The 15578-nt window shown below is 40.5% G+C and overlaps 1 protein-coding gene across 1 annotated transcript in view; it reads left to right on the top strand.

Annotated features, from left to right (window-relative positions):
* Positions 1-15578, top strand: part of lpp (LIM domain containing preferred translocation partner in lipoma) — a 219893-nt gene that overhangs the window by 61062 nt on the left and 143253 nt on the right. Inside the window, 1 exon segment of the mRNA XM_080727235.1 lies at positions 13414-13607. Coding sequence (XP_080583361.1) covers positions 13418-13607 — 190 coding nt within the window. The 5' untranslated portion in view covers positions 13414-13417.

Raw genomic sequence — 15578 nt, forward strand, 5'->3', positions numbered from 1 at the left:
GTATTTTTTTTGTCACATTCCTAAGACAAAAATTTGATTCGAGTAAATTTACCCCCATTGATTCCGGATGGGGACCCGTTTCGAAACGGGTCCCCATCTGGAACGAATGGGGGTAAATGTATTGTTATCACATTTTTGTCTTAGGAATGTGACAAAAAACTAAAAATATTATTGAACTCTAGTCTCCATGGCGTGACTAATCAATAGAAAAAAAGTCATGTTGGGGGTGAACTACTCCTTTAACTAACGTGTCAAGGACATGCCTCCATAAAGACTTCACCCATTCCTGGTGTTTTTGTGGCATGCTTTTGTCCTCTTAGTTCTTAGAGAGCATAAGTATCTGCATAATGATTCTGAATCATTGTTTTTTTGTTTGTTTGTTTGTTTGTTTAATGAACAGTGTCACTTTTCATTTACTGATAAATGTCTGTGGTTACAGAGGAGTTCAGTATCCACAATCATTCTCGTTTGAATGATTGACAGACTCCTCAGTGCCTTGTTGATAGCAAAACTATCATACTGGATTTACATCCCTCCCCTTTTTTATTAAACTATGCTAAAAGGATAACACAAAGATCTCTGAGGGGGTCCATTGTGCTCAATTCATCATCATTACATACATTACACTACAGATCAGCAACAATACTAAAAGTAATAATTGATATTTACAGACAAGAAAAGAGTGTGTGTGGGGGAGATAATTAATCTAAGTTCAATTATGCAGCCATGTTTTTATGTCAGATTGAAATGTGGAAATGAGGAAATCGAGAAGTTTTGTGGCTGTTGGTAGGGCATTCCCAGCCCAGCAAGAAAGAAATACAGAAGCAGCTACTGTAACAAGTTCCCTGCGTATTTGGCAAATATTCAAGTTTAAAAAAGTTTTCAAAAGATTTTATTTTTATTTTCCTTAAAAAAAAATGCAAAATATACATAGTGTATTTTCTGTATTTATTGACAGGTATCTAAGTGTTAGCTAAGTGTTTAAAATGTTCAATGGAATATTCTGTATTTATTGTATGACAAAGTATATTAGCTAAGTGTTTAAAATGTTTAATGGAATATTTCTCTGTTTAGGATGACTATACACACTAAACACCTCCTTGGGGTTGACTTCTTGTTTGTGGGGCGTTTACTACAGCCATGTCCTGCGTCTCTCAGAAGGGTATCTGGGTAATGAATTTGTAATTACACTCTGGCAATTGGGCGCGCTAAATTCCTAAATTGGCCTTGTGCACGGAGCAGACTGGCGGGACACTACGCAAGTGTTTGTAGAGCAGTGGGTGCTGCTGGGAGACTAGCGAGGATGTGGAGATGAATGGGGCGAGAGATGCCATTGCTTCCTAGCAATGTCCCACTGGGGATGTAACAATACCACTCTTTCATTTGTCGACAGCCTGATAAACGTTGGTAACAATGGATTTTGGAAAGCTTTTGAAAAGGAGCTATTGCTGTGCTGTGTAGAGTTTGCACAGGTGCTGGTAAACCTTTGAATATGCTTAACGAGACCGACTTTCAAACTGGCGTCCCTATTTGGGCATATCATTACCGCAACACATTGTGAGCTTGTAGATCAGCTATTTTCACTACTTTGTGTTTGGAGATAAGAAGACTTTTTTTTCAGCAGCTCGCCAGACAAAAATGGACTGCTTCAAACTGGGTCAGTTAACAAAAACATCTTAAGCGACATGTCATTCAAAGGAATACAACTGAGTTAAATGCATTACAGTTTTTGGAAGGATTCTCCTGTTGAAGAATAGCTCCAATATTTAATGTTAGACCCTTGTGTTATGAAGAAAAGGGTCCTTTTGCACCTACTGTACGGAGAGGGAAAGGTGCATCGGAGTAATGAACTTGAATAAGTAGTCTTCACTTACAAAACATTTATTGGTAAAGATGCAACATTTCGGTCACCATCATCACTTCATCAGGCATCCACAAACGTAACATGCAGACTTGCAAGACGCGCTGGTCCGACCTGCACCAAACTTAACACAAACACTAGTCAGGGGGCCGCCCCTAGCTGACACAGGCTCAAATCTGCAACAGACTTGGCACAAACGTTGTTCAGGGGTCTGCCATGACAATAGTGATACCAAGGACCACGTGTAGCCCCCAGGGACCCCCGGGGGCCACATCCAATCTGCACCAAACTTTGCCCAAACACTGTTCAGAGGTCTGCCTTCAGAATAGCTACACCAGGGTCCACATTTGGCCCCCAAGGGCACCTTAACTCATTTAGATCGGGAACCCCAATTCAATCCGGGAACCCCTTTTTGTAACTGGGTCTAACATTATATATTGGAGCTATTCTATTTTCTTTTACATTTTGAATTTAAATATGACGTTTTTCAGTAAACTTTTAGATTTAGAAGGCGCTTTTTTGAATCGGCCTCAGGTCTCTAGGCCATCTGTGTCCAGAGAAATTAGACTGTTGAGCCATCTTGGAAAGCCTATTGAGCAAAGGATTAATTGCATTTTGACCATCATACAGGACCTATGGTCAACCAGCAGTGGTTTTACGTGACCACAGGATCTAAATGTCTCAATAGAAGAGCAGGTAGACCAACCACTGCATTGTGCTACAGTAGTTCTATTGTATAACAACCGAACGATTGGTTTATATACTGTAACAGTGTATTCACTAAGGAAAGTTATGGACTGCAGCTTCAAGGTCAGCAATAAGCTTGAATTAAAAGAGAAACTGTTGTAACTGTGTTGTCACAGTGATATCAAATGAGAGCAATGGCCTATAAAGTGCTGAAAATCTTATGCCTTGAAGGCACTTGAATTGTGCTTGAATTAGACTTTTGAAAACCTGTAAAAAGTTAAACGGAGTCTATTGTCTTTTTAATATGCTACGCTTGTGAGTACCATTATACTTATGTAGAAGTATCAAGTACTTGACTAAAACGTTTAAATGAACCGCATCATTGACAAAATGTAACTTAGCATGTTACATTTCAGAACATGACTTTTGACCCCAGTGACGGCGTGTTTGACTTATGGCAGTATTAAACATTTAGCACTCGAAAGGGTTCCAAAGCAGCCTTTTGCTTTTATTAATATGTCAACTTCACGGCATGGTGTCAACCTTCCGGCACTTTCAAATATTTACCCTCCCGCACACAACATTTCAGGATCCGTAATGACCACTTGAACTCTTGAGCTCTGTCCTGTTTCCAAACAGTGGCGCGTGGGGAGCGAGCTCTCGTCTGTGTAATGTCGCATTAGCCTGCTCAGCCATTCAACCAGCTGTCTGAAGCAGAGCGAGTCCAGTGCTGGGAGGACGAGGCAGGAGCCATTCACAGATGGGAGCCTTTAATTTTTAAAGCTGTTTTATCCGCGCGGCTGAGCGCCTGCACATTGCGTCATATACCATATGAGTACTAATGCCAGTCACCTATACTGTACCACCCTACTATGCGGTATAAAAAAAGCCTACCAACCAATAAACCTCCTTCTCATTGTCTACACTGTTTAAAGGGCTGCTCACCAGAACCAGGGTCTGGTGGTCTCATTTAAAGTGCAATCTACCTCCAGGCCAAGATTTAGGTGTTCCTCGTCACTTGTAGTATTGAGGACAGTATAAAATAACGTGACACTCCCTTATCAAACACAACTACAGCATAGTCAGAAAGATTGTAGTACAGTATGCTTATTTAATTTCTCATATGATGACTAGTAAAATATAGCCGATCTATTAGCTTGCAAAGCGTTGCATCGTGATGCAATGTGAGCTTATAGATACAGCTACTTTAGCTATTTCTGAAAGTTTCTGAAGGTTTTTTAAATCTTTTAAGCTCTTTTGAAAATGTTCATGTACTATAATGACATGCCCAAGGACTACCAAATTCTTTACGGATTGAGAAGCCACCACCGAGCCAATGTTTATGCGTTAATGGTCTCTAGATTAGTTTAGTGATTAGCCATATATTGTCTCCGCCAGGCCGAAAGGCATGGCCGAGACTATGTCAACCTGCTGGTGGCACTGTTTGTCCGTCCGTCCGTCAGTGTGTTTGTGTGTGTCCGTATGTCTGTTAACAGCTAATCTCCGGGACCGTTGGCTCTGTCGCTACCAAACTGCACACACACTCCCTGGATGCGATATTCAGAACCTCTGCCCCACATTTTTCACATGGGCCTGTTCTAACACCACGTGAGGACGATTTATGCAAAACAAAATTTATTTTTTTGACAGAAATCTTACAAATCGGTAGACGGTATCTCTACAGTCATGTGAGATTTACCATATTCCATCCGGATTAGCTAAATTTGGCTTCCAAAGTTTGCAGGATTGGTCCGTTTTGAACAAAATGCCTCAAATCAAGAACGCAGCTTGTGATTTCTGTGAAATGTTGCACGCATATTCCCACTAGGTCAAGGAACAAATGCCACCCTCTTCACATTGGCCTGTTATAGTGCCACCAGCAGGTCGACTTTTGCAAAACACATTTTTGGCCTAAGATCATGCATGCAGCGTCCGGTTGCCGTGAAAGGCCGAAGAAGACATGGCACCCTTTTCACATTGGCCTATTATTATAGGCCACAATAACCTACCTGACCTGGCGGAAACCTGTGCTGGAAAGAGCACTGCTTCTAGTTGACAACTGTTTCCCAAAGCTAGACAGCAGCGAATCAACAGTCAGGAGTTACTCTTGAGACTTGCTCTGCTAAGCTCTGTTCTGCTCCTCTGTTATCACCTGATGCATTTACATGTAAATAAATCATGGGCTGTGTCCGAAATCCACCCTATTCACTAATGTAGTGTACTAAAATGGGGCTCCGCCATTTTGAACTAGTGTCCGAATGTATAGTGAGCATTTTTGTACCCTAATATAGTGTACTGAAGTATCCCACAATGCATTTGGATTTGTAGTGAGGATTCGATGGTCACTATTCAAGCGCTATTCAAGCCCTGCCGCCCCACAATGCACTGCGCTACGGCCGCTGTCTCGCGCTTTGAGCACGCACATGCGGTGTGCACGCGCACACGCACACTGCAGGTTCGTCTCTGCGTCTCTGCATGGCAGGAGGCGTAGCCACCTGTTGCTGAGCAAACGCAACAGAACCGCTCGTAGCAGAACCACCGGCTAAAGAAAACAACTGTCCACAGCATTGTCACCAGAGAACAAAATTTGCTTTTCATCATTTAATGATGAAAACAGCTCTAAAGTTGTTTATGAAGAGAACATACGAGAATAGACGCTGGAGGCTTTTGTTTTTCGATCTTTTCTTCCCAACCTTCCACAGCTGATAATAATCATGATAAAATAATGTTATTTAAATTAGCAAGAATAACCTATTTTATCACAAACATGGGTGTATGTCTGCATGTGAGACAAATGAATGTGGCATAAACATTATTCATTCATTGATTCACCAATGAATGAATACAATTTAAAAAAAATATATAGGCCTATACATTTTTTAACATTATTTTATTGAATTGTGATGAATAAAAACATAATTATATTTGCAATCCACATTGGGGAGTTGATGTACAAGCTCACAACGTGTCGCTTCGCCCCCTGTTGAGAGCTTGTAGATCGGCTATTAGGTGGGTTTAGGAATCACGCATTATTTATTGCTCCAAAAGCCAGCGCTAGAGTGTTTTAACTGTGCGACAGCAATGACGCAACCAGATGGCGACGGGGTAGTGTCCGAAATGCGCTGATTTGTTCACTACTGTAGTACACTACATCTGGATCCCTCATTTAGGGTTAGGGAGTAGGGAACGTGTTCCGCATTTCGGACACAGCCCATGGTGTGCTTTAGAATTTTATGTTTCATCACCAAAGTGTTCAGTAGTACAGTAGATAGAACTAGCTTCCGCATTCAGTTCATCAGTATAGCTTTTAAATGAGCACAAGATCTTAACATAGTATGTAGCGTACTGCAACTTATTAACAAAGCATTAACGTACAATGAAATAAAACAATCATATTAATGCATAAGTAAATTGCATTAAAACCTTAATGCAATACAAAAATATAAGACATTCCTGATAAAACAATTCACATTAAATAACGTAGTGTTTGTGTTTAATCCTTAAAATATATTTCACAACACACAGTATTTGACGTCACAAAATTGAAGTTTTTGTGCTAATTTAAAGAGTCCATTATTTTTGACAGACTGTTGACGGCCTGAAAGATTTTAAAACCCTGCCACTCAAAATTGAAGGCCATGGCATGGCAGACTTTTCAAACCACTCTAGGTTTGTGTTTTTATGTCTGGAAAGCTTCCTTTTCCACTTTTCCTTTTAAAGGGGAAGCTTTTAATGTCTGACAGAACATTTGGGCTTGGAGAATGGACTGATCCTACTGGGATTTCCCAGCTCTATTCAGTAATTGGACCTAGTCGTGTATTGAACTCTGTGTGTGCGTGTGTGTGTGTGTGTGTGTGTGCGTGTGTGTGTTCATGTATTAATAAAGCAGGAGAGGAGGAAGTCCAAAAAAAGAAGCGAGTGAACATTTACTAGAAACATTTACTGGAAAGCGAAGCCTATTACGGCTCCCCCCCCCCCCCCCCCCCCCTCCAAAAAAAAAAGAAAGAAAAAAGAAAGAAAAGAAAACACAGTGTGAAGCTTGTCAGTTTGTGTTACAATTCAATCCTCTCTGTGGTCCTCCGTGGAAGGCTTTGTTCGATAGTCTCCTCCTCGGTGGATATGAAAGATTAATGCGGCAGAAACACCTGCAGCGGTTCCTCAATGACAGCTGTAAAAGTGGAGTGGAACAGCTGTGAGAAGACAGCTCGCCTGCCATGCCCTCATAAAGGAGAACTATGAAACACGCTGCCATGGAGTTGTGAGTCACTCATCCTCCATGTGGCTGCTCTGCTCCAGCCAGGGGTGTCGCACCAAATTCTGGGCCCTGGGTACAAGGATTCACTGCGTTATTTTGTGCTTTTAACTATTGAAAAGTAGCAGATATACAAGTCTTTGAAGGTTTTTTGAAAAAACCTATGTTTCTATGTCAGTGATGCTCAAACTTTTTCATGTGAAGGACCCCCAAAAAGAAATGTATTTGGCTACGAACCCCCATATCAAAATATTTAGTTCCAGGGACCACCCAGAAGCAAAATTTGAGTTACAAATTTTCGCTTAAAAAAACATATATTCAAAGATTTGCACACATTTTCACGACTTTTCAAAAATAGCAGATCTACAAGCTCGCAGCGCGGCACTGTGAGCTTGTATATCTGCAATAGCTAAAGTATAAAATAATTAAGGCCCCTCCACCTTGGGCCCTAGTAACTCAGTCCCACTTTTCCCCCCTTTGTGACGCCCCTGGCTCCAGCCATCACACTTTTCTCTGCTTTATACACAGTAAAAATTCCTCTGTGTTCATTTAACTCAAATAGACCCGTATAAGGGTCACACCGGGCAATTAATTTACCCACAAATATATATTTTTGGACCTTTTATTTGTGTCAGGAGTACATTCGCCGAAAACATGAATATTACACGCCATTATAGGAAAGTACATTTTATTTGGAACAAGGTTGAATAAACGCATCAACCTGTATGAATAGTTCTACTGCAAAATATTTTCAGTTGGGGGCGCCTGCTGGCCTAGCAGTCCAGGCGCTTGCCACATATGTATGACAGCGTGTCGCGGGTTCGAGTCCCGATCCCGACGACCTTTGCTGCACGTTACTCCCCATCTCTCTCCCTGTTTCCCGTCTACCTTACTGTACTATCAATAAAGGCAGAAAAGCCCCCCAAAATATCTAAAGAGTTACGTTAACCACTTTAGCCTGATTTACACTTTGTAGTATGACAGTGATGCGTGCTGAATCCGCCTATACAAGTTCATAACGCATCAAATCGGCATAGAAAAATAAATGCAATCTTTGGAAACATTTGAACATTTTCAGCTATAATCCCATACCCAAAAAGTGGAATTTTCAGTGTACAGTATACAGTGCACATGGCTGTTCACACTATGCAGTCATTTGTTTGTGGGCATGCATGTGTACAGTATTTCAACCTGTTATGCTGTACACCAGTGTTGATTTCGTCGACTAAAACTATGACGAAAAATGTGTGTCGACTGCGTTTTTTTTCACTGACGAAAAATAAATAAAAACAAAATAAAAACTAAGCTGTGGTGACTAAAACTAAGACTAAATATATTGACAATTCCGTCAACAGAATAAAAACTAGACTAAAACATTAGGGAGGGACTAGTGGAGGAGAAAGTAATTTCATGTATGGTTGCTCTCAGGTGTTGCATGCTGAAAATAGCCGATCTACAAGCTCACAATTGAGCTTGTAGATCGGCTATTTTCAGCATGCAACCAAGTGTAAAATCAGTCATTACGATGCCATCAAGGCCTGCCAAAATACATTTTAGTTGACTAAATCAACTGTAGATTTAGTCGCCTAAAATCTTATGATATTCAGTCTACTAAAATGAGACTAAAACTAAAACTTTTCAGGAGACTAAATTATGACTAAAACTAAATTAGATTTTATTCAAAAGACTATGACTAAAACTAAATAAAAAAATTCTGTCAAAAACAACACTGCTGTACACATTGAGGATTGTGTGCTCATCTGCATACCTGTGCATCTGTTTGAAAGTGTGTGCTGTATGTGTGTTTTTGTGTCAGCATGTGGTTGACGTTTGTCTTTGTTTTCGTGTGTGTGTGTGTGTGTGTGTGTGTGTGTGTGTGTGTGTGTGTGTGTGTGTGTGTGTGTGTGTGTGTGTGTGTGTGTGTGTGTGTGTGTGTGTGTGTGTGTGTGTGTGTGTGTGTGTGTGTGTGTGTGTGTGTGTGTGTGGAGGGGGGGGCTGCATCTGAATTCATATCAAAGCACATATACAGTAGCTGAAATAAGTGAATGCATAATTTAAGATTTACTATACTTTAAATAGGCGCACTGGCCTGGAAGAGCAGCTTGCTTGTCATCTGGGTGCATCTTGTCTGTCATAGCAAAGTGCTATTCCCTGCTTTACGCTTATACTGTAGATGTATTATATTTGCTTGGTTTTTTATTTATCTTGGAAATGAAAGTGGTTAATGTTGTTCTGTGGGTTTTATAAATATTGAACCAATACAAAGTTTTGACAAGTGACTAAATAATAACCACATTTACTCCATTGGAACACATGTCTCTTTTCTTTTTCCTGAAAAGTAACAGTTTTGGACATACAAAATTTCCACCCCAAAGCGACAACGTGCCGTTCTGGATGTGAACAACCTAAAAGCTTCACTCACTATGGAGGACGAGGTTTCTAAAAGTTTTGCTTTTGATTGTTCTAACGTACTGTACTGTAGACCATGAAGTCAAATGATCGATGCAGAATATACTGTATTTAGAGGAGGAGCATGTATGCTTGCGTGTGTGTGGATCTACACAGAATATATTTAGATTGTTAGCATTTCTACAAGAAGCGATCAGCTTCATTTACTTCATTCAGATGCAGTCCTGTTACAGGATTCTCAGGATGCTGACTGGCTTCCTTGCGCTCTCCTGAAGGCATGGAGCTCTGGCCCCAGTGCATTGTTTGCGGTGACACATGCCCGGTTATGTCAAGGTTTGATGCAGTGTCGTGATCATTGTGACACATTGTCATAAGATGTTAGAATGGCTTCTTGGTTAGGTCTGGTTTTGAACAGATGGATGTCACACCTGGAGACCATAGCATATTACTGGGTGGCGTGGCCCTGTCCTCAATGGACACCAAGGGACCCTTAATTCTCAAACCGAAATGACTTTAGTTTTTTCTTACACCATGTCTTGTCTACACTGCTACAACACTGCTACGAAGAATGCTGCGTGTCTGGTCCGATTCGACCAAGGGGTATCTGCTTCTTAGAAATATGTACAGATTTGTGTGAAATCAAACAAGGAAGCACAGAAGAGTTCTTGCAGGATTTCACCCTAGTCCAGCAGGGGAACCTGTGTTTCAAAAGATGGGTTTCTGAACACCTCTGGACACTAATTACACGTCACTTATCGTCAGTGTCCGGTAGAAACCTAGTATATGTCCAAAACAGTTACTTCTCAGGAAAAGGAAAAAAGAACCGGGTTTTCCACTGGATCCACTGTAGTTATTATAATATTTAGTCCTGCTAAAATGACGAACAGACTCGTCACTGGCGGTCAAAGAGCTTTTAGTGATGATGCAACGTTTTGTGAGCTTGCTTACCTTTGTGTGACACTAATAAGACGTCTTATGTAGGGCATTAATTTACAGGAAAAATACAAAGTTGAAATAAAAATAATTAATTTAAAAAATCACCTATAATGACATGCCCACAATAGGGATGCCAGGTTAAGTGTAAAAATGTACACCCCAACATCGATTATTTTATTCAATCAATTTTTATAATCGATTAAATCTATTACCGTAGTCTGATTAACCGTTTCACCCCTAGTCTTAGTATAGATAAAGCAGTGAAGACTATGTGCATCTTCCCTGTCATTTTGTGTGTACATATATGTACTGTATACACAGGAGTCTCTTGATCCTCTTTAATCTGGCCTTCCCATTTCACATCTATGATGTCAAAGGTCATCATTGTATTCATTTGGATGATCCTCTTTAATACATCCCACAAAGGGCAAACATGCCGACGACGGAAGCAGGAGCACATCATCATTCTGGCCTATTTAGTCCTGAAACGTCACGCAAGAGTCCAGTGGCTCTCAGTAACCCTCCCTGGGGCCTTCATAGCGAGCAATTTTGATGTATGCAAATACAGATCCAGCCTGCCGCCGCGTTTGACTTGAAGTCAGCCCAGCGAGTTTTATTTTGTGGTTACGGTTTTATAGTTCGAGTGCAGGCAAAGCAAATTCTGTTATTTATGTTGTCTAATAAACAATGGAGCAATACATCCTGTTCATAGCGGTTCTTTCTTCTCATGTTTGTAGTTCCTTAGTAGCAAGTAAATCACTTTAATAACGAGCAAGTCGTCTTAGGCCATATATGCTTTGACTGGCTTTCCGAGTCCAATTTCTGGCCTATTCAGATTGGATTCAGATTGGTTTGATCAAGGCTGAACAGCAAAAAACACATGGAAACTGATTTTTGCTAATCGGATTCTTCTCAGTCTGGTGTCTGATCAGATGTGTCTCTTATCTGGATACCGAAGCCTGATTTATCCTTTATCGTATGATAATGTTGCTTGTCGAAAATAGTCGCTCTGCAAGCGCACACAGTACACAATGTGTCACTACTCACAACACATTGTGGGCTTGTAAATCTGCTATTTTTGAGCGAACACTATGGTATGACGGGATATAAGGTAAGCATTACTCATGCTTATGCCATTAGGTTATTAACACAGCAACCAATGCAGATAAGTTGACATCTGAATACACATATACAATCGATTAGTTGCAAATAACAGTGTGAAAGTCAGTCCTGAAGATCAGATTTGAGAAACAAATTGGATTTGTCTGCAGTCTGAACAAAGCCACAGTGGGTTCACTGGATACAGTGATGTAATGTAGTATCACAGAAAGTGAAACACTACAACTTGTTTCCCAAAATAGACTAATCAACAGATGTTTGAACATTTTCTATTCAACATCATCACGATACAGTAAATGAGTCATATTTCCACATATTGTACAGTCTCACAATAGATCACGTTTTAGCCATTTGGGCTTCGAGAAATGAAACCGTTTTGCATTGAAAGGACAGGTGGGTGTGAGACTTCTGTACACGTCTGAATTGCGGCATTAAAAGCAGCCAAATAGCAAAAAGTAAGAGCCATTCAGCCAGTGACGGGAGGAGGAGCAGGGATTTGAGCAGATATTAAAAGATGATTGTGCGTGGGCTTTTCTGCTGCGCTCCAGAGAAAGAATGTAAACCCTGTATCAGTCAGGGAGGGGATAATAAACAAGAACACTTCAGAAATCAGAACACAGAGCAGCAAACGGCAACAGAGAGAAGTGAGGAGAAAAACACAGGGCATATAAATAGTTCAAATATTTCAAGTGATTTCAGAATGCGATGGTGAAATACCCAACGCTCGTGGCCTCAGCCAGTTGCTAGCTGTTATACTTTGCAAGTGTTCTTCTCAACATAGGTCAGCCGAGGACAAAAGTAGCAGCGGCTAAAAACGTAATAATATAGAAAACTTCAAAGCGCAATATTGAATATCCAGCAAGTAGATGTTGGATTGGACCTTGAAGTGTCTCTGTAAAGTCTTGGTGGGGAGTAAACACTTCAAAGTGCAACAAAGCTGGGTGAAGCGTGCTTCATGTATGATGTCAGTCACCTTTCTCTTTTATTTCATATCCTTACCTTCTTCCTTCTCAGCCCAGTTAGGATTTGTGAGGATTACATCATCGGCCTCATATAGTCTTTCTTTCAGAAGGATTTTTAAATTTTAATCTGAGGTCAGTTTTTTATTTTTATTTTATTTTATCATCTTCTTATTACCTGTTAGGCTATGTGCCTACTAGACTAACCAGTGCTATGTCACAGAGATTACACATTAGCATACACTCCTCTCTCATATCATCTTTCATAGACTGTGGATCTGCATGTTCATTATGTGAGTGCACAGCCCCATTCTGCCCTACACAAACACCATATTAATTAATGCATATTGCAGTCCCCTTGATCATAGAAAGGAAGGCAGGGCAGTGAAGCCAATACATAGTCAAGAATGTCATAGTTTGATTGCTCGTACTCAATCCCTTAAGTGTCCCTCCGCCGGTCACCATTGGGGTCCTTGATGTGTCTGGATTTGGTGTTTTAAGATGGATTTCTGTGTAGACCCGCTGAGACATCAGTTTGTGCTGACCACTGGCATTTGGCCAGGCCTCTTAGTTTCCTGGCAAGCTGGCCGGCCCTCCTACGATATCCCGTTTAGAAAGGGATCAGATATCAATTCCACTAATGACTTCTTATCACAGCGTTTGGCACTGCAGAAGGATTCTAGGAAAGATTCATATGGCCTCATCACTGAGGTTGTAGTCTTGAACCATCTTTTCAAAACGTTTCAACTGCCCTGTCTAGTTGAGATGCGTCGTAAGATTAGCTAATATTTGGCGTAGACTGTAAAAGACATTTTGTGACATTGAATATTGCAACTAAACCCCATACAGTTTGATCCGAGTATCACAACTAGAGCCCTATTTTTGATTTTGTTGAGTCCTAGTCCACCGATTGCCAATCACACACATTTATAATAGCCTATCAACAGGCTCAGAACACTTCACAACACATTTGTAGATCTGCTCATTTAGAACATTTCAGAATACTTTTGAACATATTTTAATTTGCCTATAATGACATGCCAAAATTCTGCTGCATAACATCTGCTATATACTGTAATTGCAGATACCGGTGTCATCAAAAGAGTCAAATAATGGCGATATATGGGGTCAGACCGATATAAAATGAGCTGCAACTCCTGACACAACCAACCACTGTCTTTGCCCATTAGAACCATGTGGAACAATAATGCTGAACAGACGGGTCAGGTGGCTGCCAGGATGGAGACCACTCCAGCGATGGGCACTGCCAGCATCTCTGTCTCCCAGCAGCAGACACCCAAGAAGTTTGCCCCCGTGGTTGCGCCAAAGCCCAAGTTCAACCCTTACAAACAGTTGGGAGACCAAGGCCATCCTGACTCTGGAGGTAAACACACACGCGCACGCACGCACGCACGCACGCACACACACACACACACACACACACACACACACACACACACACACACACACACACACGTACGTGCGCACACACACGCAAATCAATTAAAATGTGTCTATTATTAAAATAGTGTATCTTAATAAAATAATCAATAGTATGATTTTGGGGGAATATTGGAAAACGGCACTTGATTGACCACTCCTCGTCTGCAGAAAAAGAAGCACTAGTGCAAACGCGTCTAATCTCTCTTTTGGGTTTCGACCTGAAAAGGTTGGGAACCACTGGTGTAGAGTACCAATGCAAGTGAATATATTTTAGCCTACATTTAGATCTTTACAAAGTAGCATTTCTCATCACTTAGTAAAACAGCATTACGTTTAATAACTTGTTCCATTTGTAGGATTTCTTCTAAAAGGAGTGTCATTAGCTACTTTATTCTATCTACTGAAATAATATGAGCATACATTGTCTTATAATTGGCACATTGCAGCTCTATACTCTTTAATATTGGTTCCCATGGTTACAGAGCAACCTTTTATTTTCAGTCCTAAAAACCTCATTGATAAGAGATGTGACTTGTACTTTATCAGGGCATTAAAGGGGTGTTAATTAAGGCACTCTATTTTGGTTAATTTCACAGAGTTGAAAGATGAATTCAAGGCCTGTTTCTCGCAGGGCCCTTTTGAAGTCTTGTGGTGAAAGAGTCTTTGTTCATGATGTACAGTCATAAAATGTAGGAGTACATTTTTGCTAGATTTGAATAAAGCGCATGCATAAAAAGCAAGCAAAAGAAGAAGCAGCAGCAACAAAGCAGACTTCATTTGAAAGAAACCGTTGCTCATATCTTGATGTAGTCGCCACTATTTTGAAACAAGTTGACATACTGTACAGCAGGTTCTGTCAGAACACTCAGAACTGTGCCTTAGTTCAAGACAGCACACATACTGTAACTACTTTATTGTCTTTAACCACGCAAACATTCAACAAAAATGGCAAGCTCACTACGCACCTGTCATTTTGAATAACAATAGGACATTTATCGATCAATTTTTAAGATCAATCAAAATATTTTAAAATGCTTAAAGGAGCTATAGTCAACTTTTTCATTGTAGGGCCGACACTTTGTTTACATCCTAGTCTATAGTGTGTGCCAACGGTGACGCAATTGTAGTCCTTAGCGGCCATCTTTTGGGTAAAACACAGGTGTTTCAAATGTTTGATTGCATAGAACTAATGCTTTACTCCAATCAGAACACCTGTGTAAGGCTGTGTTGACCCAAGAAATGGCCGCTCTTAGAACTACATTTGGCACACCCTATAGACTAGAATGTAAACAAAGTGTCGGTCTGACAATGGCCAAAATGATTATTTTATCATTATTTTACGCTTTTTGTGGTCATTTTTGAATAGAAACACATATATGAATCTTATTTTTTTATAAAATATTTTCGAAACATTATTTTTATTTTAGCATCCGTTTTTCAAGAAAAAGTTGACTATAGCTCCTTTAAGCATAAAATATTAGTCCTACAATGTTGGCCTCTCCATTCCAAAGACAAGACCCATTATAAATTGTTGACCTTGATCTTGACCTTAATTCTAACCTTAACCTTTTCATGGCAACCATTCACCATCACTTCAGGAGCAGCCCACTGATCATTCCCCCAGGTTTCATGAATATCCACCCACCACCCGTCCGTTCTTGAGATTGACCTGGACCTTGATTGTGACCTTGACATTTTCAACACAAAGGTCAATCGTTTCTTGTGCAACTGATACTTCCTACCAACTTTCCATTCTCATTCTGTCCGTGCCATCCCATTTTGTTGTTGAGACACCTGTGCGATTACATTACCCTACCATCCATGCATGCAGGGCCATAAGATGTAACCCACGCTTCTCTTCACCCAGGGAGCATAGAGGACTGAAGAACCCTCATCAACAATATCATACCTA

Source organism: Nannobrachium achirus (assembly GCF_963921795.1).
Source record: "Nannobrachium achirus genome assembly, chromosome: 1".
Taxonomy (NCBI): Eukaryota; Metazoa; Chordata; class Actinopteri; order Myctophiformes; family Myctophidae; genus Nannobrachium; species Nannobrachium achirus.